This window comes from Ips typographus, linkage group LG1 (genome assembly GCF_016097725.1).
Source record: "Ips typographus isolate SLU linkage group LG1, UJ_Ityp_2.0, whole genome shotgun sequence".
Lineage (NCBI taxonomy): Eukaryota > Metazoa > Arthropoda > Insecta > Coleoptera > Curculionidae > Ips > Ips typographus.
Genome location: NC_138422.1, coordinates 4,837,781 through 4,864,447, shown reverse-complemented (window position 1 = coordinate 4,864,447; position 26,667 = coordinate 4,837,781). Strand labels below are relative to the sequence as shown.

The 26,667-nt window shown below is 32.6% G+C and overlaps 3 protein-coding genes across 4 annotated transcripts in view; 2 read left to right on the top strand and 1 right to left on the bottom strand.

Moving 5' to 3' along the window:
- LOC145732932 (MOXD1 homolog 1) overlaps window positions 1-12,532 on the top strand; it is a 31,817-nt gene extending 19,285 nt beyond the window's left edge. Inside the window, exons 4-12 of the mRNA XM_081985488.1 lie at window positions 957-1,130; window positions 3,588-3,873; window positions 4,794-4,914; window positions 5,093-5,234; window positions 10,150-10,266; window positions 10,621-10,922; window positions 10,985-11,160; window positions 11,219-11,367; window positions 11,952-12,532. Of these exons, the coding sequence (XP_081841614.1) occupies window positions 957-1,130; window positions 3,588-3,873; window positions 4,794-4,914; window positions 5,093-5,234; window positions 10,150-10,266; window positions 10,621-10,922; window positions 10,985-11,160; window positions 11,219-11,367; window positions 11,952-12,116 (1,632 nt within the window). The 3' untranslated portion in view covers window positions 12,117-12,532. The remainder of the gene's footprint in view (window positions 1-956; window positions 1,131-3,587; window positions 3,874-4,793; window positions 4,915-5,092; window positions 5,235-10,149; window positions 10,267-10,620; window positions 10,923-10,984; window positions 11,161-11,218; window positions 11,368-11,951) is intronic.
- A 1,810-nt stretch (window positions 12,533-14,342) lies between these two features.
- Window positions 14,343-16,814, top strand: LOC145733012 (trans-1,2-dihydrobenzene-1,2-diol dehydrogenase-like). Of its 2 annotated transcripts, none has more exons than XM_081985607.1 (6): window positions 14,343-14,499; window positions 15,427-15,677; window positions 15,732-16,023; window positions 16,070-16,308; window positions 16,365-16,523; window positions 16,585-16,814. In XM_081985607.1, exons 1-6 carry the CDS (start codon window positions 14,483-14,485, stop codon window positions 16,698-16,700), a joined length of 1,074 nt encoding a protein of 357 aa, XP_081841733.1. In that variant the 5' UTR covers window positions 14,343-14,482; the 3' UTR covers window positions 16,701-16,814. The 2 variants fall into 2 exon arrangements, with proteins under 2 accessions (XP_081841733.1, XP_081841740.1); XM_081985614.1 differs by lacking the exon at window positions 14,343-14,499 and adding an exon at window positions 14,794-14,816.
- Window positions 16,815-17,919: 1,105 nt separating this feature from the next.
- glob1 (globin 1) lies at window positions 17,920-26,417 on the bottom strand. Its single transcript, XM_081989917.1, has 7 exons — window positions 26,179-26,417; window positions 21,107-21,269; window positions 20,827-21,049; window positions 20,653-20,771; window positions 19,193-19,381; window positions 18,914-19,136; window positions 17,920-18,507 (listed from the first exon to the last, which is right to left on the bottom strand). Exons 2-7 carry the CDS (start codon window positions 21,265-21,267, stop codon window positions 18,379-18,381), a joined length of 1,044 nt encoding a protein of 347 aa, XP_081846043.1. The 5' UTR covers window positions 21,268-21,269; window positions 26,179-26,417; the 3' UTR covers window positions 17,920-18,378.
- Window positions 26,418-26,667: the final 250 nt, after the last annotated feature.

The window sequence follows — 26,667 nt, the reverse complement described above, 5'->3', positions numbered from 1 at the left end:
TTTTAAGAACTAATTTAAAAAAATAAATAAAAAAATACGATTTACTAGTATTTTGGATATGCAATTTATCTATTCAATATACCTAATTTATTCTCTTTTTTTTCAAAAAGTATCAATTTTCATCAAGTAACCCAATACAAACTTTGTATAAAAGATTCTTTCTTCTAACTGTTACTATTATATCCATTACTAAAATAAAGTGAGCTGCCAGTTTAAACTTAAGTTCCAGATAAGTATAAGATTTTAGAATCAAACATCCATTCATCAACAAAAACACATTTGTCTACGTTTTCTAAAATTCAGTTTAAATTTTGGAAAAGATCATTAGGATTGAAAACTGTGGGGTTACTCCAGATACAACCCTTTTTCCGAGATTAATATTCCGTCTAGTGTCGCTTCTAAAACTTTTAGCTACTTTTATTGGTCAGCATAAGTAGATATATCTAGTAAGCCAGACTAGTTTCCAGTTAAGGCGCCAGCCACAACATTGTAACCCGTATAAATAACATGTCGATTCACATAGTTAATTCATTTGTAAATTAATTTACATCAATTAAGTAAAACATCCATTTTACGGTGCTTATAGTTTTCCTAAATTAATTAAACCAGTAATCTGCAAGTTTTAGAAATTACCTTTAAGGCAATACGTGTGTACTAAACTAGAGCAAAGCCGATATTCGATGAGTAGTTAAAACGAAAAAAAAAACTAGTTAAGACGGAGAGTAATTAACTTACAGAGAGTAATCAGTCTCCACTACTTCATACTACATTAAACCTTCATCTGTTTAGTATGTAAATTTATACATTAATTTGGCCCTTTGAAAATCTCATTCTAAACGACCTTTGTTAATTCGTCTTTCCAAACCAAATAGGGCATGTTCTGATAAACATTGAACCGTTTGATCATTTATTAATAGATCCAAATTTCGAATGCAGGCATTGTGTTTTGATTGCAGGGGGATACGGTACGGGTTATATGGGCGATCCACGAACACGATCCAAAGTTTGGCGGACAAATGGTCTATCATGGAGAAAAACGTGGAGTTCAAAGTATCCATCTTCTAGGACCCCAACCAGTTCCTAATGCAGCGAGTGATAACACAAAAAGCTGGCCGGTGGTGCTCAATAATGTAAGTTAAAGCAATCCCAGTGTAATAACGATTTGTCAGCACGAGGATGCTTGGAATTTGACAAATTCCGTGTATTATATTATAATGAAAATTCTCAGGAAGAAATACATCTATTCCGTCAGTAGATTATTTTATTTTTAGCGAGAACTTGGTGTTTCCAACTAACGTTAACTCGAATATCCATATAGAATTTCAATTAGACTGTTTAATATTCTTGACGAATGAAGTTGCGTTGTAATTCTTGAAAATTCGTACCGCCAGTTATAAATGTATCGCTCATCCCAATATAAATTCAACAGTAAAACATTAATTTTTCTCGGCATTACCCAATTTATTATTCCCAAAACTAATCGACGTAAAAGGCTTTGAGAATAATTTACTTTTCGGCAATCGGAATTTGGTTAATACCTAAGTTGCTGATCGGAATACCAATCAGAATAAATATGGTTTAATTTTCATCTCCACTGAATATTTATTAAATCTGTGAATATTCTCCATTGAGTCAAATTAAACGCATATTTAATCCATAATATTCTACAAGAAGTACAAAGAATGAACGGAAGCAAGAAAGAGGAGTTGTGGGAATAATTTTGTGAGATTAAATCGTTCTTTGAAACTGACGAGGAGATTAAAAATTTCAAATTGAGCCCCAAAACTTTTGATATAGTTTTTGATCTGTTTGAAAAGGTATTTTGGTTAAAACTTAATTATTAGGCTTCCATTCCAAGGTCTCGACTAATTGTGCTATTCGGTAGAAGATTTTTCTGCGCTCTTTACTTATCAAATATTTTTTAACTATTTCGTTAGTCTGTTAATTTCCGACTAGTTTTACAAACCATTAAAACCTAAAAGTATGCTTATAAGAACGAGATTAGTAAGTAAGAACATTTTAGAAGGGTCATTGAATAAACCCTAATAGAGACAGTTTCTTTTATCGGGTTTACTTCTTTCTTGGATTGGATGTTATGTGACCTGATTTAATGCTTCTAGATTTCTTTTTGTTGTGCAATATCAACGATTTTGCTACCATGACTACTTTCTAAATTTGCAGAAGTACTACTATTGCCCACTTTAAAAAGTCGTTTTTTGATACCATCAGAAATTTATTGGCAAACACAATTCCGCTAAATGGACCTACTATGTCCGCTGCTTTTCTTTCTCATGAATTGGCTAAGATATACTGTCACGCGGTCCAAAAAATGAAGCTATAATTTGCGAATCGAAAAGAAGATCGCGTTTTAAGACCTTCCTTTGCTGAACACAAGTCACGCAGTTTACAACACTTATAATTGTCTTTCCTGCAGCTAATCCACTAAAGACGGTATTACTTTATAATGCCTACTAATTGTCATGTAATTCTCGCAATACACTTATTTTGCAGGAATTAAGCACTGTTGTTTGATCAACATTTCCTAGTAATTAAGTAATCTCTCAGTAGAAGCAAATCCCATTGTAGCCAGTGATCCTTTACTGTTGGTCATGTTTGAAATGTTTTTCTATTCTGGTTTCAAACCCTTCACCAACCATTTTTGATTACTTTCAAAGCAGGGTCTAGACGCTGTCCATTTCTTATTTCTTCTCTGGATACGCTGTTTTGCTCTGGTAGTTGCTTCGTGTGTCACTTTGCGGATTTGATTAATGCTCACTATCTTATTCTTGCTCTCCTGTAGTTCGCCAAACTTGCAGTATCTGCCACAACACGGCCTTCTCGACAAACTATCGACGCTGGCATGAGATCGTTTTTTCCGGCGTCTAAAGTCAGAATCATAAAGTTGGAGTTTCTCCTGGTCCTTAACCAGAACCAGGTGAACAAGAGAGAGTCTGCAATTGTTGCTGCAGAGTCATATTACGTTCATATTATAATAATATTATTCCCTCTTTAGTCTAGTCTGCTCTAAAAGAGAAGTTTTGGTAATTTGTTTTGTTTTTATATGGTGTGAGGTTTTCTTTAACTGGAATCCAAACCACATAGTTCTTGTACATCTTGCCATTTTTGACACTTTGAAGAACTTCAGGTAGCTTCCTAACAATTGTGCTCTATCCCACTTGTCACTCTTTACACCTCAAATGTTGGTATTTAGTTCTTGTTTAATTCTTGGACTGTCAATAGGAGATATCAAAAGTGTTTTTCTCTATTCTTCAAGAATACTCATGATGTCCTTATGTAAAGTTTACATACAATTATCCAATATAATAAATTTATTGTTAACTTGAGTATGAACGTCATCAACTTTATGGTCTACCTTCTAGGCTTCCCCATAACATGGTCTTCAGTCATGAAGCTTTTTGGCATGTTTATCTAAAGCATTGGTTTGCATTTGTTGTATGTAAATTATTATTGTTGTTAAAAATTCTTATGAATAAGACAATGCAATATTGGTTTTTATAAAATAAGAGTAAACAATTTCTTTAACACTTGCCTAACTGATTTTTAAGTGTACCTTATTGTTTTTTCAGTTCCAAATCCAAAACAATATGGACACAATGTACTGGTGCAAAGTCTTCAAAGCACCCACTTTCAACGAGAAACACCATATCACTGGTTTTGAACCGATCATCGGCCCCAATCATACCAACATGGTGCATCATATGATTATGCACGAATGTGAATTGGGAGACGATATTAATATTGGTGTTTGGGAAAACTACGCTAGGGAGGAAGGACGATTGTGCTATACTAACATGCCACTGGAATGGGAACGATGTCTTACTCCTTTAGTAGCATGGGCAATAGGATCTAAAGGTATGTGTGGGTTTATTTGAAATACTTACTTAATTGTGTCTAGGAGACATAAATCAATTTATCATAACGCCTGGTTTATAGCTCCAAATTATCAGTTAAGTTATATTAAACTTCCCTTAAAAGTAATTTTTCGTAAATTTTAATTCTTTTGAACCCAGAGTGCAATATTATTTAAGATTAGCATTCCGTTGAAACTGATTTTAATTTTAAAGCTGACTAACTTTTCATTTTGATTGAGATTTTTAGATTAGGACTACACTACATACTGACATAACTTAAAGAAACTGGGATAACCAGCACAGTAACAGTTGATAATACAAATTTCAGAGATCGAAGGATATCCTATATCACTGGTGTCAAAAAGCCAAACTAAACTAACACCTGGTACTGTATCTTCTCTTATCAGTGGCCCATATTTCAAGTACTTTTTGAATCCATTATGATGAGTTTACTAAATTTATATTCCCCTAAAATAATATGAAAATTTTTATTTTTAAGGAAAAAGAGTATATAGTATGTTTGAAAACAACCATTTACAGTTTAGCTTTACCTAACCATTTTGGAAAACAAACTCTAAAGGAGTTGGATAAAGCTGTGTGTGTCTTTGAATTAGTTCATTTATGTTTATGGACAAAAAGAAAAAGAAAATGACACTGCCAATTATATAATATTCAGGTATAATCAACCTGCAAGATAAAGGAGGAAAGTCATACCTATTTATAACTTAAAAACAAAATAGGTTACCATTTAATCATTTCCGTCGTACAAAAGATGTTTAAACTTCTTTCTAAAAGTTTCCCTAAAAAGAATGGTAAAACCAAAAAGACAAAATTTAAATCAGAATGTAAAAGCTAAGTTTGGAGTTGTAATCCTGGCATAAAACAATTAACATGATGTTATTTAATATGTATTTCATACAGGAGAGTATTTTCCATCACACGTCGGTTTGCCTCTCGGACGCAAGAAAAGCTCGTACTACATGCTGGAAGTGCACTTTGACAATCCGCAAATGAGATCTGCTCGGGACACATCTGGGTTAAGGTGAGAACGTGTGTAAAACACTATCTATAGAGACTATTTCGATCCTTCGTGATGATAAAAATGTCATTTGCACCCTTACGTACTTTTAAACTTTCTTCATCGAACCGTGGCAACAAATCTAAAAACTCTTAAATGTTTTTGGAACTGATAGAAAAAAATAACAGATTTTTATACGTAGGCTGCACTACACGAGCAAACTCAGACCAAACGAAGGGGGAATTCTCATAACCGGAGTTGCTCCATCAACTTTGCATTTTATTCCGCCCTATCAAAAGGAATACAAGACGGCAGGATATTGCAGCCTTGGGTGTACAAAGGAGGTAAGCTATTTCCTTTAGGAACTTGCTCTATTATTATTCGCTTCTGTGATGGCTTGCCGACTTGAATTTATTTGGTTGGATTGTTTTTTTGGGGTGACTTGAGGTTAAACTGGTTCTCGATTTATTTAATTAAAGGCCTGTTTGTTTGTGAGAGTTTTTGCAAATAAGTTCACTTGTCATTGAGAAAATCTGCTGGGATGAGATTTCCTATTTAATTAAGTTTACGAAACGTATCCGATCGAAAGAGTATACTAATACTAAAAATCAGTCAAAATTAGAATGAATCCACAGCTGACTTCACTTTTAAAAAAAATACTCTATATGGTTCAAAGGAGGTTTTTATCGTTGGTAGTTTAAAATGACATTTAACAAAATATCATCTGAAATTGCTAAATTATCCTAATTTTGTTTGACTTTAGATTTGTATACATGGTTTAAAGAATGTAGAAAGACGACATAATACAGCCCTGCTTGACTCCTCGAAGAATGTTTACTGTGTTGATTTGCTCTTCCATATTAATTCAGTTTAGTTCAGTCAGTCAGTTTCAGATGATCCTTAGATCTTTATCATTCATCAAGACGTCTATCATATTTTCGTGTTTTATTCTATCGAACGCCTTCCAAAATAGGCAAAAATATCACACTTCATATCCCTACGCTGAAATAATACAGAAAAGTGTATCTATTGTACCCATCCCCTAAGTCCAGATTGTGTGTCTATAGTTTCTTCGACGAATGATTTTGAGGAACATCTTAAGCATGGGACTCATAAGACTAATTGTTCTGTAGGTATTGTTCTTGCGTGTACAGTATAAATTCAGAGAAGCCTAAAGAATTCCAAATGTACTTCATCCGGGCGTAGAGCCTTTCCTTCCCTTATGTCTGTTTTCCCGACATTTCCAAGTCGATTTTAAGTACAACTTAAGCTAAGTTGAGGTTGGAATGTTACAGATCTGGTCCAAAGTAACACAGTCTAAACAATACTTATCTAAGCGGTCGTTAAACTCAACTTAGCCAATGTTGGGGAAACTTAATAGCAGCTTTATCTTCCTCTTTTATGATATCGGGTCATCAATAAACAACTGTTCAATATACTTTTTCCAAGTTTTTCTAATATCTTCTCTATCCACAATCAGCTCTCCTGCATAATTTATGAGTTTCCCCACATTTTCTCTTTTTCTTTGTATGTTTTTGAATGTTGAGGAACTGTTTTTTACTTTTCTCCGTTCTTCCATGGGTAACAAAATGTTTTCTGTCATCCATGATTTACGTTTCGCTCCATCACTCTTCAGGTACCTATCTTTGACATTAGTTGTTTCTGCAATTATTTGTTCTTCTGTATTTGTCGTTGATGTCCTTCTTTACTTGGTTCTTTACTGTGTCGTTTTTAAGTTTCCTAAGATTATATTTTGGATTTTAATTTTAAATGTTGTCCTATAGTCTCCGACAAGTGGATGATATGGTCTGCTCCGTCGTCTCTAGGAGAAGTCCAGGTGTATTGTCGTTTGCCTGGTAACTCATAGAAGGTGTTTGTTATTACCAAGTCCTCTTCGGATGCTAATACACTGAGAGTTTTCCTGTTTACTGCATCCATTAAGATTTCTTGTTTAGGAAGTTTCTTTATAGGAACTTTAATCTGAGAGTAAAATTCTCATATGATTGTATTATGTTGTTTTTTACTGGGGCCATATTCAATTATAGGAGCATGACTATTTTGTTCATAGGCACAAAACTAGTGACGTGTCTAGCAACATCCTTTCTGATAATTAATTTCACTCACTCATTAGTTGTTCCATCTTCTTATCCTCAACAGCAAATTCTAAATTGTACCAGCTAGGGCCATTGTCTTCACATTCCATGTGCATATTCTCTTGATTTGCTTTGTTTTTTAGTTTTTTTTGTTTGCATACAGAGAAGTTTGCAGAACCGCCGTATATTGGCACCATTTTTTATGTAATGGAAAAACCTTGCACTGAACAACTACCAAATGTAAACCAAAGCGGTATAATCACAGTCCTCATGCCAATGAAATTCTAATTTCATCACGTGATTAATTTTTACATAGTACACAGTAACTGACGTGATACAACTGACCCACTTGATCCACATGCATCCATCCAACTTCCAACAGAATAATCTTCATCATTGCTCTTCTTTTGTAATTTAATTAAAATATGACTAAATGAAATGTATTTCACTATTTCAGATATCATCAAAATGATTCGCACAAAAAGCATTCAGCCAGTCTTGACATTCAGTTCAATTCAACAAATAACATCTTTAAGTTTAACTGTGAATAAGGATAATAGTCCTCTCGGTCTTTTGTCATCGCTCCCATCCCAGGATCCTTTTCTGAATCCATATTTTATTTTAAAGTGATATTAGTCTAGACCCTTAATTCAGCCAACAATTTGTTTTCGGGTATTTCGAAATAATTAGTTGAATCATAGTCTTTTGTATAAATGAGTAGTGCTGCTCTAAAATAAACTGGCCCCTAAATTGTAATTTCCAAGTTAACTGGGATTGATTAAAGCACTTTCATCTACTAATTTACGTTCTAATGACTAAAACAAATTACAACAATAGTTAAATAACAATTCTACAATAATTCACAAAGCTGTATGAGATGACCTATCCTGCATTTATTTCAAGTTTACGGCCGTTACTATACTGGCAACTGTCGAAACATTGGATTGTGCGATCTCTAAACACTGAACTCATTAGAACAAACTTAAAACATTGTTATTTTATTAACATTTACTGTTACTTTATTTTTACTCTTCTTATTACTTGGTGGATTTAATGTACATTTTCATAAATACTGTTTACCAATGTAAAATTATACTTAAGTAAACTATGTTTTTTGATTCAGTGTAATACACGTCTATACTTCTTAATTTTACTTCATTAATTTCTCGTTTTATATGAGTTTAATTATTTCGGATGGTTTTTCTGTCCTTATAAATTTGAAATTTTGTATTATATTAAATAAGTTAATAAAATAATAGCATAATATGCTTTTCCGTATTAAAAATTCAGTCAAGTTAAAAAATACGCTTGAAGTTATAGTACATCCTTTCTAATTCGAACAAAAGCCCGGGACCACAGGTGCTTTTAATTTAATTATGTATTAATATATTCATTAAAATATTCAAAGCTCTCTTTTGTGTTCTTTTAATTAACCCCTTTTTCGCTGTATGCTAGTAATAATTACAGCGAGATATATTCTGTATTTACTGACTATTTGAGGCTAGCTATCCTCGTTCCTAACTTTTATTTTCTTTGGAAGCGGGTTTGCTTTTCTTGTACCAACCCTTTACTTGGACCAAGCATGTTAAGTAAGGGTATAATCGTTATTACTTTTATAATACATAATTATTTAGCGTTTAGAATGTTTAGTTACATTTTATACTTAGCTGCTCTTGAGTGTCTCAGCATCAGATTTCTCTTCAGACACTCAAAATTGAACTAAACATCCAAACGGATACTTTGACTGACTTTGATTTTGACTTCTAATCCAGGACTAAAAATGTTTGTTTTACAGTGGAGTTGTACATACAAAAATTTAAAGGGTGTAGGGAAGGTCTTCATCACAATAAAGATGATTTTTCTGTGCTCTCCATTATTGACATTTTTAATTCAACAGAAATTATTAAGTAATTTTACCCAGTATGTAAATGTGAAGTATGAAATGTGACATCTTCTTCCCGATTTAAAGGTCGCCTACAGTTTGTCAGTTTTAAGTATTAGTTAGTAATGCAGAGTGTCTATTAAAGTTTCTTATCCACCAATACGTTTGTTAATCTAAAGTCAAAGTTTATGCAAGATAATTCAAATACCGCCGGACCATATCATCTTTCACCACTGAACTGTTGGGCTGTTGTTATTAAAGTTACGCAATTTAAAGCTGAACCAAATGCCGTTTTAAAAATTTTGATTATTCCAGTTCTTCCTGGGATATCCGAAAAAAAACTGAGAATTTGATTTTTTCTTTTTATTTGTTTGTAACCATATTTGTGACCCTGTTTGAGAAACGAAGAGGGTACAAGAACAAAGGGAATGATAATAACTACAAAAAATCCGGAAAGTCATTAGAACGAAGATAAGAACCGCTAAGATTGGCTGAAACAACAGTGTGAAGAACTATAACAACTACAAAAATACACGATTACTTCAACCTACACAGAAAGATCAAAGAGACGGCAGGAGTATATAGAAAGAGTCCATTCTCTAATGTAGAAAACGATCAGGGAGAATTAGCGCAGGATGATCAACAGCTTAAAATCATATGGGAAAACTATATTAGCAACCTTTTTGCCGATAAAAGGCCTGCTGTTGAAAATGTATACGACAAAGAGCTTTCTGGACCTCCCATCACAAAAGAGGAGCTATCAATACTTCCAAAGATAGAAAGGCGATTGTCCCAGACCGCATACCTGTAGAGTTGCTCAAACTATTGGACGACAAAAGCATCGCAGTTCTTCAGACGATATTTAATCGAATTTATAACACAGGCAAATATTCCGCCAAATGGTCAACATCGAATTTTATCTCCTTGCCGAAACCGAACAATGCAACAAAATGTGAGGACCATAGACTAATCAGCCTCATGAGTCACAAACTGAAGATATTCTTTAAGGTTTTCGGTCTTGATACCTAAAAAACCTGACGTTATGGTTGAAAATCTACCAACGTCGTCAGAGAATCAAAAAAAATAAACAACAGCAGAACACAGAAAACATCTACTTAATAAAATAGATTATATTGATTACTAGATTTTTAACAAACTATTACAACTAAAAAGAATCTTCAAATTTGCACATTTCGAGTTTTGGCACCGAACTGACGAAATAATTACAATAATTAAATTAGGCAACTTAAATCCGAGCATTTCACCATTTCAATTTTGTTTCAGGTGTTTCCAAAAGACGGAATTAACGTAGTGTCAGTAATGCTGCATTCCCATTTGGCAGGACGAAAATTGAAGCTGCGACACATTCGAGCTGGAAGAGAATTACCACCACTTGCCCAGGTTTGTGCATATCAAGTAAACTGCTTTAAATAGCAACAAAATTGTGGGCGCTATTGACCACGAATTTAAATTATAGTTGCACCATCCAAATTGCCGCACCATGAAATAAAAAGTTTCATTCAGACTAAATCTCCCATTTAACGTGCTAAAAGGGCTTTTCGAATATTCGTTTAATTAGAAGTCATTTAGTCGTAATGTCTTAAGTATGCATTAAACGGATTAAACAGATAAAATTGCATAAAATGTTTATTAAAACATTGCAAATGACTGCAACATAAAGGAGTTCAAATTTCATGTGCTTTACACTGCGAACAGATTGCAGCAATTTAATCAAAATTAATTTTGATATTTCAGGATGATCGTTATGACTTTAACTACCAACAAGCACGGGCTTTGTCGCAAGACACGACAATACTGCCAGGGGATGGACTGATTACGGAGTGCACTTACTCGACGCAAGAACGGAGTAAACCTACCCTAGGCGGTTACTCCACTAGAGAGGAAATGTGCCTGTCTTTTGTACTTTATTACCCTAGAACGGAGTTAGCAGGATGTTATTCAATACCACCGGTAAAGTATTTTTTCGAAAACTTGGGAGTCAAAGAGTTTTATGGAAAAACTATGAACGACGTGGAACGAGTTTTGCTAGAGGGAAAGTAAGTTTTGATTTAAAAATGTCTGTTAATTCGAGATGTCAATGTGTGACTTGGTTAAATAGAATGGAAAGTGAAATTGTACCGTCCAGTACCCAGAAACCGTTTGAAGTTAAACCCGGAGATGAAATGTCACCTGAAGCCATCCAGAGAGCTGAATTAGCATTGAGAAACGCCAAAGAATACAGTATCGAAGGGGAAAGTGTGGAAAATAACGTTTTTGATAAATTAATAATCAAAGGTTTGTTTGGTTTATACTTTATAGCTTTTTTGCATCAAACAAATTGATTTTTTTATAGAACCAAAGGAGTTTAGAAATAAATCGTTCATGTCTCATCTACAGAACATCCCGTACACTGAAAGCATACTAACCAAAAAAATGGAAGAGTACTTCTACAAAGGTTTGCATATGACCTTTTGCAGGAAACGAGATGATACATTAGCTATTGTAAGTATACCGAGTGAGAGTCTCAATTTTTAGTGACTTTAATAGCGCATATAGTACGTAATAGTTATTTATATTAATAGTATGATACGGAATTTTTTTTAAGTTTCAACCAGGTATGTAATAACGTTATTTCTTATGTGTAAGCCAGGTGGAAAGATGAAAATTACCTGCTTTTACTTTCCACCCGGGTGGAGAGTACTCACTAAAAATAACGTTTTTTTCTACAGGATAAAAAGCAATTTTACCTTTAATAGTACCTACCTATGATCAGTGCCTTGTTATCGCAACTTAACAGGGGTCTATCTGTCTTTCCTTTGTAGAAAGACGGCAGAAAACGGGTTTTTTGGCACCTCACAAAGTTCTTAATGTTCCTATAAACTCAAAACAAGTTGTTTTTTTTATTATATTAATATTTTTTTTTAGTACCATAATTCCTATCATTAGTACAAATATGATGTTAATATGTTGAAAATATATTTTTTTATGAAAAAGTTATATACTATTAAGTCGTCGTCTTTTATTTGCTTTTATAATTCAAAAATAAGTAATTGTAATACAAATTTAACACTGCTTTGATTTTTTAGAAAGAAACTATTGAAAGCCTACCAAACTTCAAACCATTTGAAAATCCTGAAGACATCCAGTGCAGCTACAAATCCAAAAGGGCTTTTACTAGTGCTACTTCACGTCCTACTGCATCAATCATGTTCTTAGCTACTATTTACATTATCACTGGCTACATAGTCTGATATTTATATCACTAACAATAGGTTGGAGTTTGTACACTAACCTATTAAAAACCTCTCAAAAATGTCTCCTGTATATTTAAATATATGTATATTTTCCTAATGTAAATAAACTACTCCAATACGAGTAATTTTAATGTGGAAATAATAATGTGGGTATTTACATAAAACCAAAATCGCAAAATCCAATTTATTTCCAATATTATTTTGTTCGTTATTTGTGTTTACGTATGTGTTGTATACTATATTGTTTTAATTTATTGGTCTTAGTTTCCTATAATATTTATTTTTGTACATAAATATCACTTTATCCATTGTATATACCAGTTTTTTACCAAAAACGTCTAAGTACCTAAGGTTTAGACTGTAAGACATTTTGTTGCTGTGAGAATTAAAATATAACTTTTAGTGAATACTCATTTGTTGTTAATTTTTATTTAAGTAAAGTAGTTTTTTTTTAACCATAAAACACCAATATAGTGACGGGCAATCCATCACATTCTATCCTAGAATGGTCGACAGTAGGTAGTAGTAAGTAGTACATACTTAATAATAGAGATAAATTTTAATAAAAACAAAGAGAAAGAGAAGGACTCCTGATCTATCGTCAGTGAACTTTTTGTTAACAACATAAAGTAAAACTTAATTATTATAAAGAGGACTACCATATACATACACAACCAGTTGCGTAAAGTAAAATTATTGAAAGTAATTTGTCAAGAAAAGTTTCTTCGGTAGTCTCTGGTTTAAAACGTTTCTGTAGAAACACAGACGAAGATTTGCTTATGGAGCATATCATTACCACCAGTTCTATGATGAATAACTATAAAAAATTATTATACTACTTTTAATAAAACTTTTGTATTCTACATGATTCAAAAATATCGGTATGTATGTATGTATCTCCTTTTTGAGTAGTTAGAGTTTTGTATTACTTAATCATTGATTTAACAAACACGTATTCATTGGAAAATATAATAGGCACAGCTCTGTATCGGAATAGGTAGAAGAAGCAGGAGGTTTCCGTTTAGATTACGATGTAACGATGTGATGTTAATCAAACTGACTTAACCATGAAATCTTAATTGATCTCAATAATATCGGTTTAATAAAACCGTTTAAAAAAACAGTGGTAGGTCTGATCTTGATATATTTTTTCTGAGAACATTGACATCATACGACACATCAAAACCGTATCATCTAGTACATAGAGGTATTAGTATGCAAAACACTGCTGAACACAGTGTTTTGCTTTTAAATATAGGCAAGCTAAAATATGTGGGGTTAAATTTTGCTGTAAAAAATTATTAATAAAAAAATAAGTTACTTAATTATTAAAGTAATGCCAGAATTTGCACACTTTGTGGGAGTACATTACGTACATCCGCTGATTTTAGAAACACTCTGTACTTGTCTGTCTAAAGTTTACATAAAACACTACACTGAAAGAAACATAATTAGCGATACAGATTTATCATTTGCATAAACAAGTATACAATGAAGCAATTAATTATACTGAGTAAAAATTGTTATGTAATCACTATGTAATCTCTATACAGGGTCGGCCAAATTGTTGATGCATGTATGGGGATTTTGTTTATCTTTAGAGTTACAAGGTTGGTTAAGGAGGACAAGCTTTAGAGAATTTTATGACAAATTCATAGCCGGTTACCAAATTAGATTATCTTTTCCCGTTTTCTAAATAATTGAGAAAATATGCAACACTGCATTTGGAAGATTTCCCTTTAGTTTCTAAATTACGTCAAAAGTAGTTTTGAAAAAATAATGTCTTCCTTAAAAGGCACTTTTCACAAAGAATTTGCTAACGTTTTCAGAAAAGTTAAGCCTTGAAAGTTTTAGAAAAAAAAATATTTGTGGCAAGAAATATAAAACCAAAAAAAAAAAACAAAATAGTAATTTAGTGTAATACTTAATCTCTCTAATACTGTAATATCATGATAAATAAATAAAAATTTTGTTAATAATAATGTTTTATTTAATAAAAACTTGTGTTTTTTAGCTTTAAGAACTACTGTAAACAAAGAACTGAATTTTTAATGTTAAGAACGTGTTAATGTTATGTAATTGTTGTAATTATATCTATAATTTGGCCTACTGTACTCTGTTTCAAAGCATTACAATTTACTCAACTATAAAAAAGTAATCTAGTCGAATTCTTGTAACATCAACTTTTGTTGAACATATTCCGGTCCAATCATTAGATAGATATGCAGAGACTGACCAAATGATTCCGATAAACCGGCTATACTTACAGCTATAAATAAACACACAAAGCAATGTTATGAGATTGGTATTGGTATAGATGGTATTCTGGTTTCTTCACTCGACCAGTTACTTCAGTGTTAAAAATGAACCGGCACATTCTGTAAGTCACTGATTTTTTTATCTTATAATATAATGTGTAGGTTTAAGAAACCTAAAGACTATAAAAGTCTTCCAAAAATAGTTATTATTATATTTATATTATATTTTATCGGCAACATAAAGATTCAATCATGCCGTGTCATTGTTGTGTATTAACAAGTATTTTTTTTGCAGCAAAATGAGCGATTTAAATTTTAGTAGTTTACATTTTATATTATTATTACTATTGTATTATTTGTTACCTAGCAGCACTTGCATATACGTTTTCATGTCAATGATTATTCTTGACAAATTTAATCAGGTGATGTAGATGAGTAGGTAAAGTAGCACTTTAACCCTGAAACTAGAAAAGTAGATATTTCTTTTATTAGGAGTACATACCTATAAATGATGATTTGTGTGATAGATTATGCAAATTTAAATACTCAGTGCAGCGAGTATTGCAATGAGTATTTAAAAAAAAATTGTTACCTTTATTTTATGAACATCACCCCAACTTCAAAGGAATTACGCCGGCTGTTCCTTCTTGTTAAATAGCTATTCTGGGTTTGGCCCAAAAAACTGTACACCTCTAATGTAAAACTTAGGTATAGGCTAGTTAACATTTTTAAAAAGGGGTTCAAGGGTTAAAACTATTTTGGGAGGTAAATATTAAAAAGATGAAAAGTTAAAAGTGACCAGGGTCGGACGTTTTTAAATTAAAATTTGCCCTAAACCGTCCCCTGGGTCTTTACGACCTTTAACTCTAACTCTAACTCTGACTCACTCTCATATATTCAAGATTGTATTACTCAATTTACAGTAATATCAATAAACTAGACTTTATAATGATACATTATACTTGTAAAGTCTACATTATTATATTATTCTTCATTTTGTATTTTAACATTTATTGTTTTACATGATGACTGAATAAAAGAAATTGCAGGTTTACTTTTATGTTTATTGCCATATCGGTAGTATCCTCGTCAGCTGAAGGGCCCTTAAAATGGGGCATAGCAGGAGCTGGACGGATTTCGCACGATTTTGTTACTGCAGTGCACATTTTGCCCGAAAGCGACCATAAAGTGGTGGCAGTTGCCGGAAGAAACAAAACAAAAACCGAGAAATTTGCTGAGGATCACCAAATCTCCACAGCGTATGATGATTATTTAAAACTAGCTGAAGATCCTGAAATAGGTAATTATTAGTACTTAAAAATAAATAAAAAAAATTAAATATTGATATTTTTAGATATTGTCTACATAGGGAACATAAACATTCAACACTATAGTACAGCAAAGTTAATGTTAGAACACGGTAAACATGTTTTGTGTGAAAAACCTTTCACCATAAACGAAAAGCAGACAACACGACTAGTTCAGTTAGCTCGTGCGAAGAAACTGTTTTTAATGGAAGCTGTCTGGTCTAGATTCTTTCCAGCTTACCAGAAATTGAAGGAAATCATAGATTCTGGAGAAATTGGAGAAGTTTTGTACTGTTCTGTACAGTTTGGAGTACCTTTACAACATGTTGAAAGATTAACGTAAGTTTAAACATTTCTTTAACTTGAATAACCGCAATTGTTGCAGGTCAAAAAAACTTGGGGGAGGATCTATCCTCGATTTAGGCGTTTACATTCTTCAATTCCAGCAGTTCGTTTTTCGTGGATTAAAACCAATCGATATCGCAGTAAATGGTCATAAAAACGAATTCGGCACTGATGAAACTACTGGAGCAATTATTACTTATCCAGGAGGTAAAACGGCTGTAGTATCTACATCAGCTAGAGTCACCTTACCAAATGAAGCTTTAGTTGTTGGAACAAACGGTGTGTGAAAGTGTTTCTTGTAATATCGTAATATTGTTAAAGCAACTTTTTCATAGGAACAATAAGACTTCCCCAATTTTGGTGCCCAACTAAATTAATAACGGAAGAAAAAACTTATGAGTGGCCTTTACCAACGTCTCCAGTTGCATTCCTTCATCCCAACAGTGCTGGTTTGTCTTATGAAGCTGAAGGGGTTAGAAAAGCCATTAGAGAAGGTTATAATAGCATCTGAGCTGAATGTTAAGTTACTTAAAGTTATACGTTTTGGGATGTTAGGTCGGTTGGAGAGTCCCAATATGACACTAGATGAGTCTATCGAGATAGCACAAATACAAGACCTAGTACGACAAAAGGTTGGAGCTATTTTTCCCGAAGACAGTCAGGAACTTTAAAGTTTTGTAACATGTGTAAAAAGGACATGAAATTCAATTCGTTTTATATGTTAGTAGTTAATGTAGATTGAACAACTTTCTTAAAGAAAATAAAACAGTTGACAAAATTGGAAATATACGTTTGTTCTACGTAGTACCTATTCAAGTTTTCCTTTGTAGCTACAGCCTTCCTACTTTAAAGTAACAGCATAACTAAAAATAACAGAGCTGTAGGATAAAAATACTATTATCTGTTAATAATATTGTACCGTTATACCCACAAAAACCCCACTTCAAATGGTACTTCGCACTGTATATTTTGTTTTGTTTCCAAACAAAACTGACAACGACTGTCTAGCATCAAAACGACAACTTCAAATAACAATCACTTGTCTCTAATATCCTAAACACTTCGTCAGAAAAACTGATTGATATCTTGTGACTGTCCAATTATGTTACATCCGCTTCGACAGACTGACACATTTCACTTAGAATTTTGTCGCCTTCTTTGTCCACATTGACTTCTATTACTTTTCTCTCCTTACCACTGGTACCCTATGAATAATTTTCATATTTCCATACCTGTATAGGTGTTCATGGCCACTAGAAGATTCGCAAATATTCATCAAATTAGCTTTCTTTTTCACCCTTCTTAAAACATATGTCCCTCTTTCACAACAGCTGAACCACCACGTTGGAGAACGTAAACAGCAAGAGGAGTAACTCGAAATAAATAAAGCTATAAGGAATAACAACAAATAACTCAAAGTCAGTTTCTTAACACTTCTTCTTTTTAGTCGCTATCTCGTATTCGAGAATCGTGCTTTCATGAGTTGCTCTCCACAATATGTCTTCATTCCTCCCTGTTCTCTGTCATCCTGAATATGCAGCTAGACTTTGTCCCGTGATGTTCGTGATGAGGTGTTGATGTTATTTATTTTCTTTATTTCTGGTCTATTGTTAGCTCGGTCAACTATCATTGTTACTTCTTAACACTACTCCCCTCTTAAAGTTAATCATCCCGAGCAACACTTAAACACACTTTGGATAGTCGGCAAGGTGTAAAACAATCCAAGTCAAAAACTTTTATTTAACTCAAAGGTTTTCCTGTAACTTTTGCAATTTTTCGAATGGAAGTTGGGTGTCAAAAATACTTGGAGTATTTGGGCTTAATTATGGACTAATAAAATAAAAATATTTGTAGTGTTAAGTTTAAGTTCTTCAGTTTATGTTCTACGAGGCAAAGCATTTGCAATGTGCAAAGCCTAAATGTTACTATTCTATTACATATTAAAAGTTTTGTTAGATTTAGTACAATTTTGTAAATGGCTATAGTACACTCAATTGAATACAAGAATAACACTGATCAAAAGCCACATCCAGGGCGTTCGCGAATAAAATATTAGCTTTGTCATGTAATTAATTAACAAATAGATAATCTGACCATGACTATGATGAACAGAAACTCAATTTATTAAGATACCTGTGGAACACCTAAAGGGAGCTTATCCAAGTTTATTTTTCGAATCAATATTTTTGGTTAATCGTACAAAAAAGTTAGTATAATCATTATAACAATAACCAGTTTTCCTATTCTCAAACAAATCTCGTCAATTTCATAACTTAAAAATAAACTTACTTAGTTTTATTTCAGTCAAATAGATGTTAAAGCTAACTTGTAAAAATCATTTGGTACAAATCAGAGCTTTCGGTATTCGGCGCTTTTTACTATAATCTCAAATCCAAGATCTAAAAAGCTTTTCCAGACATTCACTTCTTCATCATTCAGCGACTCAACGAGTATTTCCATAAAAACTTTCTTCAAATCCTGAAAGACAAGATTATTAGTTGGAAAATATATGTAAACTCGGAGGACTCTCTACAAGAAGGCGGAGTCAAATTTAAAACCCGACGTTTCTATTTTCCGAAACCATCATCAACTTTTTTTTTCATATGGGGGCTTTCTTGGATTTTAGCATTTTTAAATTCAGCTTTTTTTTCTGGTTAAAATGATCAATCACATGTTAACATTCGGACTTGCAGTTTGGAGAAAATATGAAAAATACTTTATTTGCGAAGAGGGTCTTGTAAATAACGGTACATGACGTTGTTTTGATTAACAAACACTTTTTAACCATATGACATTTTGGCGTATATTTTTTATGTACTTTCTACCCTTCAAGTATCCTACAATCAATTTGGACCAGCCTGTATAATCTTTGGGGGTTACTTACTGAATACGCTTGATCTGGAACATTTCTGGTCACATGATTTGCAGCCTGTTTTACCAAAAGTTGCGTCATCATTGGAGCGTTATCAACATTATCGATGATCGAAGACAATGCATACATTACTGACACACAATGAGCTTGGAAGCGACCATTTTCTTTTAGCTGTTTTTTAGGTATATCGCGAAATGGAAATAATTGCTGATATTCTGGATTAGTCTCAAATAAGCTAAAAATAATGAGAATAAATTATTACAAGTCAAGGTCTTACTACAAATTCAAAACCTGAGAAATATGTTCATTCCAGTTGTTAGATTATTCTGAGCCTCAGTTAACTTTTTCCAGGTGGTTCTGATAATATATTTCTGTCTAGAAGTCAAGCCTGTCTCCGGATCTGGATCATCAGTTCTTCCAGTATTTTTCCAGTAATAACTTGTTATTAAGCCCATATTCTGTCCTGCTTTCGGACAAAGACTAATTTAGAATTAGAAAGTAAAATAAGTCAATTAAAACGAGTTACTTTTTTTTTCGTTTGATTGAATTTACATTTTGCCACACAAATTTTACAATAGTATATTACGTAACTAGTGCGCTTTTTTAGAGCTTTATTAGCTATTTATGTAACCAGTTACGAAAAGATCGATTTTGTGTAACGAATGAATGTTTGTAGGGCGAGCGCAGCGAGGTCCTACAATTTGAATGAGTTACACAATAAGACATTTTCGAAACGTGTTGCATACATAATTTTTTCTAATTTTGACCAAAAAGCGGTAAAAACCATCTTTTACAGTGATTTAACACAAATATTCACTTTCATAGCACCTTGTATAAACAGTGACAACGACATGTTATGATGGATGTCGCCCATATGTTTCTACGGAAATGCATAAAAACAGGGAGTGATGAAATGAACTTTTCATAACTAGTTACATAAAGTGATACTTTATGTAACTAGTTACATAAAGTAAAACGTTTTGTCACTCTAATCAGTTTTGAAAAGTGTCACTTTATATGCCATAATTAGAAAAAATATGTATATATCCAATAGCAAACAACAACTGTGCGTAAAGAGGGTCATTACGTAACGGAGAACTATGCTTAATTAGCCACTTGAACTACATTGAAGTCGTAGGTACAGAATGAGCCAAATTGGTGGCGGAATGCTATGGCAAGAAGACTATAGACAAGTGGATCTCTATGTACAATGGCCGAAAACATTAATAAGTGTGTCCCCAGAGTAGTCATTCTCGAAATACCCGGGTCAGTACCTGTGTGCCATATGTGGACACGTGGTCTGGTACAAGAAATTAGTGTGTATCATATTATTTTACAAGGTGGTTAAACTGTACAAATTATTTACAACCCAGTTGGAAATAGTAAAAAAATCTATTTTGTCAGCAAACCTTTTTAATGTGTGCAAAACGTAATCGCTACAAACCGGAACAAAGAAAAGAAAGAACACAGTATGTAAATTATTTATTACAACTTCTTAATCTATGGAACATAATAATAGACAGTGATTAACATGAGTAATATTAGTGATAATTCAAACGATAAATTAGTTAATGTAAGTACGGTGACTCCATCAAATCATAAACGACCTACCATGTTTAAAAATAATTCCCAAAAACATTAATTGTTTGTTGTATTCCATAAGCTTAAACTTAAAGCCATCACATAAAATTTATAACTTAAAAGTAGCTCTTTGGTATACAAATATTACAGCTTTACTCTCAAATCATTGCACACTTTCAACCCCTTTAAGTATTACAGAGAAAGCGACATCCAGAGTTTTCCTCCAAGCTTCAACTTCTTCAGGTTTGAACAATGTGGAAAAAAGTTCCAGAGTAACTTCTTTCAAATGCTGCAAAAAACAGTTTAATTATGTTATTTATTCAAAGTAGTTTCAATCCTCTTACAATAAAAGCTTTTCCAGTGACGTTTCGAGGCACATGTGACGATCCAGTCTTAGTCAATATCTGCACCAATAAATCATTGTCATTAAGTGCATCAACTACTGATGATAAGGCAAATACAACGCTGTTTGCGTGCGCCCTAAATCGAATATTGGTTTTAAATTCCGTTTGCGGAACGTCTTTAAAAGGGAAAAGCTGTATGTAGTCTGGATGTTTCTCAAAAAACCTATTAGAGTAACAAATGATAATTAAATTAAAAATTAAAAGAGTTTTTAAAACCTACAAACAAAGCAACGCTACGCCGCTATCTGCAGGACTTTTCATAAGTTTAGCCCAAGTGGTTTTTACCAGGTATTTGTCCCTAGAAGTTAATCCTGTTACTGGATCTGGATCGTCTGTACGCCCAGTATTTGCAGGCAGGATGTAACTAACTGCAACCCCCATTCCTAAAAATTGAAAAATAGGCTTTAATGATTTTTTGGTTAAGCCAACTTACACCATAGTCGATGTTGTCGCGTTCAGATTACGAAAACTCTTGCCTCACTTTGAGATATTATGTTATTATTTACTTTTTGCAAGCCGTGATACCACAAACATGTGACTGATAATTATTGCATAACGTATTATGGTCATCCAGTTTATCATACAGGGTCAATCGCCATTGAAGTTTTTTAGACATTGTGTCGTCTTGAAATAGCGAGGTAGGTACCCAAATTAGTGTGCAATACGTTTGTCGTGCCTCTAAAGGATTAGCCCCTTTAAAGTGAGCTTTGATGACGGTTTTTGGGTTATAATTTTGGCGATAATAGTATTGTATAATATGAGATGGGAAATCATTATTATTGTCTAAAAACTCTAAAGCACTATGTTGTTTATTTTGCAGTGAGACGTTTTCGAAATTTATTTATTTTTTTCATTTTTTATACATCCAGTAAAATTGGTTTTTGACATTTTTGTTATTATTATTGTTAAGTTATTTCAAATTACATATATCAAAAACTGACAATAATTTCATATGGTACCTTTCTAGACTACAAGATAGCTTTCATAAATATTTCTCCAGACGCTTCATTTTTTAGAGAGTCAGTTTAGCTGAATTACCTGTCAGCCACCATTTTACAAAATCTTATTGACATACCCTCTTACGAAAGTTAAAACGATGAGATCAAGTAATTGAATTAATCAGATTTAATTACTGGTCTTGCTAGATAAACACTTAATTAAACCGATAATTAGAAGTAGTTGATATTTTCACCATGGCTAGTCATTAAATCACTGTCATGTAGTTAATTGACGTTTGTCAAGATTACAACCATAAATTCTTAGCAACGTTTCGAAATAACATAAACTTATTAGTATTACCAAGACTTTACTAAAACAACTTTCAATTTTTTTACCACCCAAATATCACCACTTTTGGACGAAACAATCCGCTTTAAAAGACATTTTCTGTAATGCAACTTAATCGCTTGAATCACATTTTGGTCCATGGGTTGCACTAAAGGTGTTACATTAGGTGGCCGTAGAACCATTTTTAAAAAATATCTTTGGTAACCCACGCCTTCTTCTGTCCATGGTAAGTCACCGGTAACTGTTCATTTCCGAAAGAACGAGGCTTTCCAGATCTGCCTGACACTAGCAATTTCATTTTATGAGTCCCAGAGGCGTTTGAACAAAGCATAAATGTAATTCTTTCCTTGATCATTTTTCTACCTGGGGCTGATTCCTCAGATTAACCAGCTAGTGTTTTTTTTTAGGCAGTATTTTCCAGAAAAGACCACTTTCGTCTGACCGTCATCGTGAGGTGGTATTCGAGATTCTGGTCTAGGTCCGTAAAAAATATAGAGGGTATCCCATTCCGGTTAATTCGTTGCACGCATATTTTCTTATTTTTACTTTTTTTAATTAAAAATTGTTTTTTTAGACTCTCCAGTTGTGATAATTCAGGAAGTTAGTGGGTATTGTTAGGCTAGGTTAGGTTAGGTTAATTATTAGGAATTACTGGGTATTACAGGAAATTAGTGGGCATTACTGGCATATTAGGAATTAGTGTACAAAATTTTACTCAGCGGTTTACTCCTCGCTTACAGTAAACCTAGATTAACTGAAAATGAACCAGGAAACTTGACGGACGTAATAACTTTAATAGGTAGTTGAAAATATCATTGTTCGGTTAGTTAAAAAATGCAAGGTTCTTTCTTAATAAACTTTGTTAAATTATGCCCCACTGTTTGACTATTGTTCACCGTTAATCTACTTTAGCAATAAAACGGTAAACCTACAAAGTTTTGAATTTATTTACTATTGCTTTAGGTTTAAAAAAATAACCAAAAATCAGTGAATCTGACGACTTATTAACGAAGACTAGACATATTGTAATAAATTATCTGAGACCTACCTGGGACTTGTGAAAAAAATGTGTGAAAAAAGTGAGTACCTAGTAACTAATTAACATAGTTATCAGCTAAGTCGACCCTGACAATCTAGACACCATTTGAATAAAATTTTAAGAATTTAATAATGGTTTTACCAGTATCAAAAATAATGCATGGTGTGTGTAGATTATTTTTCTTGGTACTGCATTCGTCACGTTTCAACAAATCAAGCTACAAAATATTGCGAAATATTATATCATTGATAATATTCTTACATGTTGTAAATTTTGACTCAAAATGTTTTATTTAGTTAATTTATAGTCTGGAAATATCAATATTAACATCTAAATCCACCAAAAATCATCATCACTTTCATTAATACCCTCGTTGGTTAAATAGCTATTAAATCAAGGGATATTTTTTCAATAATTTGCTCAAACACGTCATTTATTATTTTAGCTTTATCCAAAATGCTAGATTTGAAGCATCAAATTTTACAAAAAATATTTGTAAATGATTCCGAAAATATGTAGAATTTGGATATATTATGTATACCTATTTGGATTTTGGACTTACTTTTTAAATTAATACACAGGGTGTTACAAATTCGATGCATTAGCATTGCTATCTCAGATAAATGGAGCCAAAATTGCGCATTTTATTGCTAAATAATTTGGTTAAAAAAAAATCAATTTTTTTTATTACATTTGGAGTTATCCGACAAAAACCGAAAAAGAGTAATTTCTTTTTCATTTTTTACACCTTTATTTTGAAGTATTTTGAAAATTTTTCAAATACGGACCTGGACTTTTTATTCAGTTTTTTTACCTGGAAAAACTAAAGGAAGAAACAACACTAACAGCATTCCAAAATAACATAGCAGAAGTACTACAGAAACAAAAAGAGAAGGTAACAGAAAACTAGGAAGAAAGCGAAATCGTTGAGGAGAAATGGGATGAAATATTATCTGAAAAATAAAGAATTAACCAAAAACATATATTTTTTAAATAAATGAAAAGTAACTTAAGAAACCTCTCTTTTTTAAAAAAAAGCAATTAACCTAATTAATAAATTATATCAAACTGAATTATCTACTCAATGTGACAACATATCAATTCCTAATCAGGTCCGTATTTGAAGTTATTTTCTTGAATAGCATAAAAAAGTGCCTCCAGAAGGTGCCAATGATTTTCCAAAATAATCAATAATAAAGTGGTAAAAAAATAAAAAATCAATTTGACTTTTTCAGCTTTGGTCGGATATCTCCAGATTTATTATTGCAACGAATTTGTAGCACCCTGGTATAGGTATTTGAAAAAGTTTGACATCATAACTATTACGTTGAATACTACAAAAATTTATAAGTCCATCTGCAGACCTTTACTGGACTATGGTAATATAATACTAGCAAACGCAAACGACAAAACCAAAAAATACATTCAAACGACAGAACAAATCACCTTGAGACTAATTACAAAAATTCGGCACCCAGAAAATCCTCTTTTGAACCCATCTAATGACCTACTGTATGAACGGACTAACTTAATTAAAATAACGGACCGACATCAAAAAATACAAACAAAATGGAAAAACAAAAAAGACAACTGGGCAATAATTAATAAGTTATGCCTCACCCGACAGACCCGAACCTCACGATACCTGACGCCAAACACAACTTTGACAGAACACTACCAAGACATACATTAATTCTAGATATAAGTATTGTATTATTGAGATTGTACATACATAGAGATAGCTTATAAATAGTGTATATTATTAATCTATAATGCTGTTATTACAATGGGCAGAAAGGCCACTAGGGCCGATAGCCTTTTCTTTTGTAGAATAAAGATTAGAGATATATGAAAAGTAACTTAGGAAACATCTCTTTTTAGCAATTAACCTAATTAATAAATTATATCAAACTAAATTATCTACTCAATGTGGCAACATATTAATTCCTAATAAGGTCCGTATTTGAAGTTATTTTCTTGAATAGCATAAAAAAGTGCCTCCAGAAGGTGCCAATGATTTTCCAAAATAATCAATAATAAAGTGGTAAAAAAATAAAAAATCAATTTGACTTTTTCAGCTTTGGTCGGATATCTCCAGATTTATTATTGCAACGAATTTGTTGCACCCTGGTATGGAAAAAGTTTGACATCATAACTATTACGTTGAATGCCCTGATAAAAGTAGGTATTACCAGTAATAAATCAGTGATTATTTCCTCCATCAAACCGTAAAATACTGCTCGTAACTGAAAAATAACGATAAAGCGACAAGTTTTTTTTAGATAAGTATTATACAATCTCTCTGTATGCATTTCGTTAAAATTTTAACTTTAATTATGTCAATTTGATTTAGTTTGTCCAAACTGGTTATGACTTTCTCCAATATGATTTTTATTATTGTCAATTTATGTTTTGGATCAGTGGCAGTTTGAAAGTAACGTAGCCAATATAATTTTTGACCAATTTGTTGATGTGTGAATTTAGGTTTGGGTTGTGTGATGTTGATACCCAATTTAGGTTTTAGTTTCAATTTTTAAAAAGGTTCTAAACGTTACAATAACCGTTTTGTAAGCATTTGAAACCAAAAAAGGTTAACTTGCCTCATTAGTTTTTAATGTCTTAATTGTTAGTTTACCAAAAAAAGCAATAGACGCAACAGAAATATTCATTCAGTGAGAGAACAGTGTATTCATTCACAAAATAACTTCAGACCACCCTTGTGACAGTAACAATTAATATTATAAATGACAAAATATCAATTAACTGGCTAGCACAAATACCATCAACATATTCCAGGAAGAACACTCTGAATCAATTAATCCCAATTACTATTATTATTGGTATTAAAACACCAGCATGTTAAAGTTAATGCATACATCTAATAAAATTACAGAATAACGGTTAAAGCATCTGACCATAAATCAGGGTTTTCACTCAATAAATCTTATAGAAATTATGGGACTTACCTTCACTTCCTCCGCTAAAATTATACCAAACCGGGACCACACAAGCACGAACTATCTTAATTTAGACTCCACTCTCTTTCGGAAACAATTCCAGCTCCTGATAGCCTCGCAAACGTAACTAAGTTAAACTTTCTGAAACAGGGCGATGGACTATGCAACGAACTAAGTTGCCTATCAACAGATCAATTCAATTCGGTAACAAACCATGCTCTATAGGAGATACTTATGGTTTAAATGCTTATAAACGTGGTTTGATGAAATAATATTATGAGACGAGCTAGTCAGGTCCGTAATAAAGTTTTCAGTTTGACTGTACGAAACGATTAATTTGTAACTTTGTTTCTATTAGCGGAAGTTCCTAAAAACTTAATGTGGCCTACATTTTCTAGCAAATACTGCCTTAACTAATATTACTTGCATTTGAGTTAAAGAGTGAAGTTAAATATTGAATCACAGATTAATAAAGTACCACCCTGTGTGAACAAATTT

Bases quoted from the DNA above. Each gene is read 5' to 3' on its own strand.
- LOC145733012 (XM_081985607.1), top strand. The intron at 16,024-16,069 runs GTAAGTTTAAAC...CAATTGTTGCAG, and splicing joins CAACATGTTGAAAGATTAAC to GTCAAAAAAACTTGGGGGAG. The intron at 16,524-16,584 runs GTTATAATAGCA...TTGGGATGTTAG, and splicing joins TAGAAAAGCCATTAGAGAAG to GTCGGTTGGAGAGTCCCAAT.
- glob1 (XM_081989917.1), bottom strand. From the start codon at position 21,267: ATGGGGGTTGCAGTTAGTTACATCCTGCCTGCAAATACTGGGCGTACA. The intron at 20,772-20,826 runs GTAAGAGGATTG...TGTTTTTTGCAG, and splicing joins TCACTGGAAAAGCTTTTATT to CATTTGAAAGAAGTTACTCT. The intron at 19,137-19,192 runs GTTTTGAATTTG...CATTATTTTTAG, and splicing joins GGAATGAACATATTTCTCAG to CTTATTTGAGACTAATCCAG.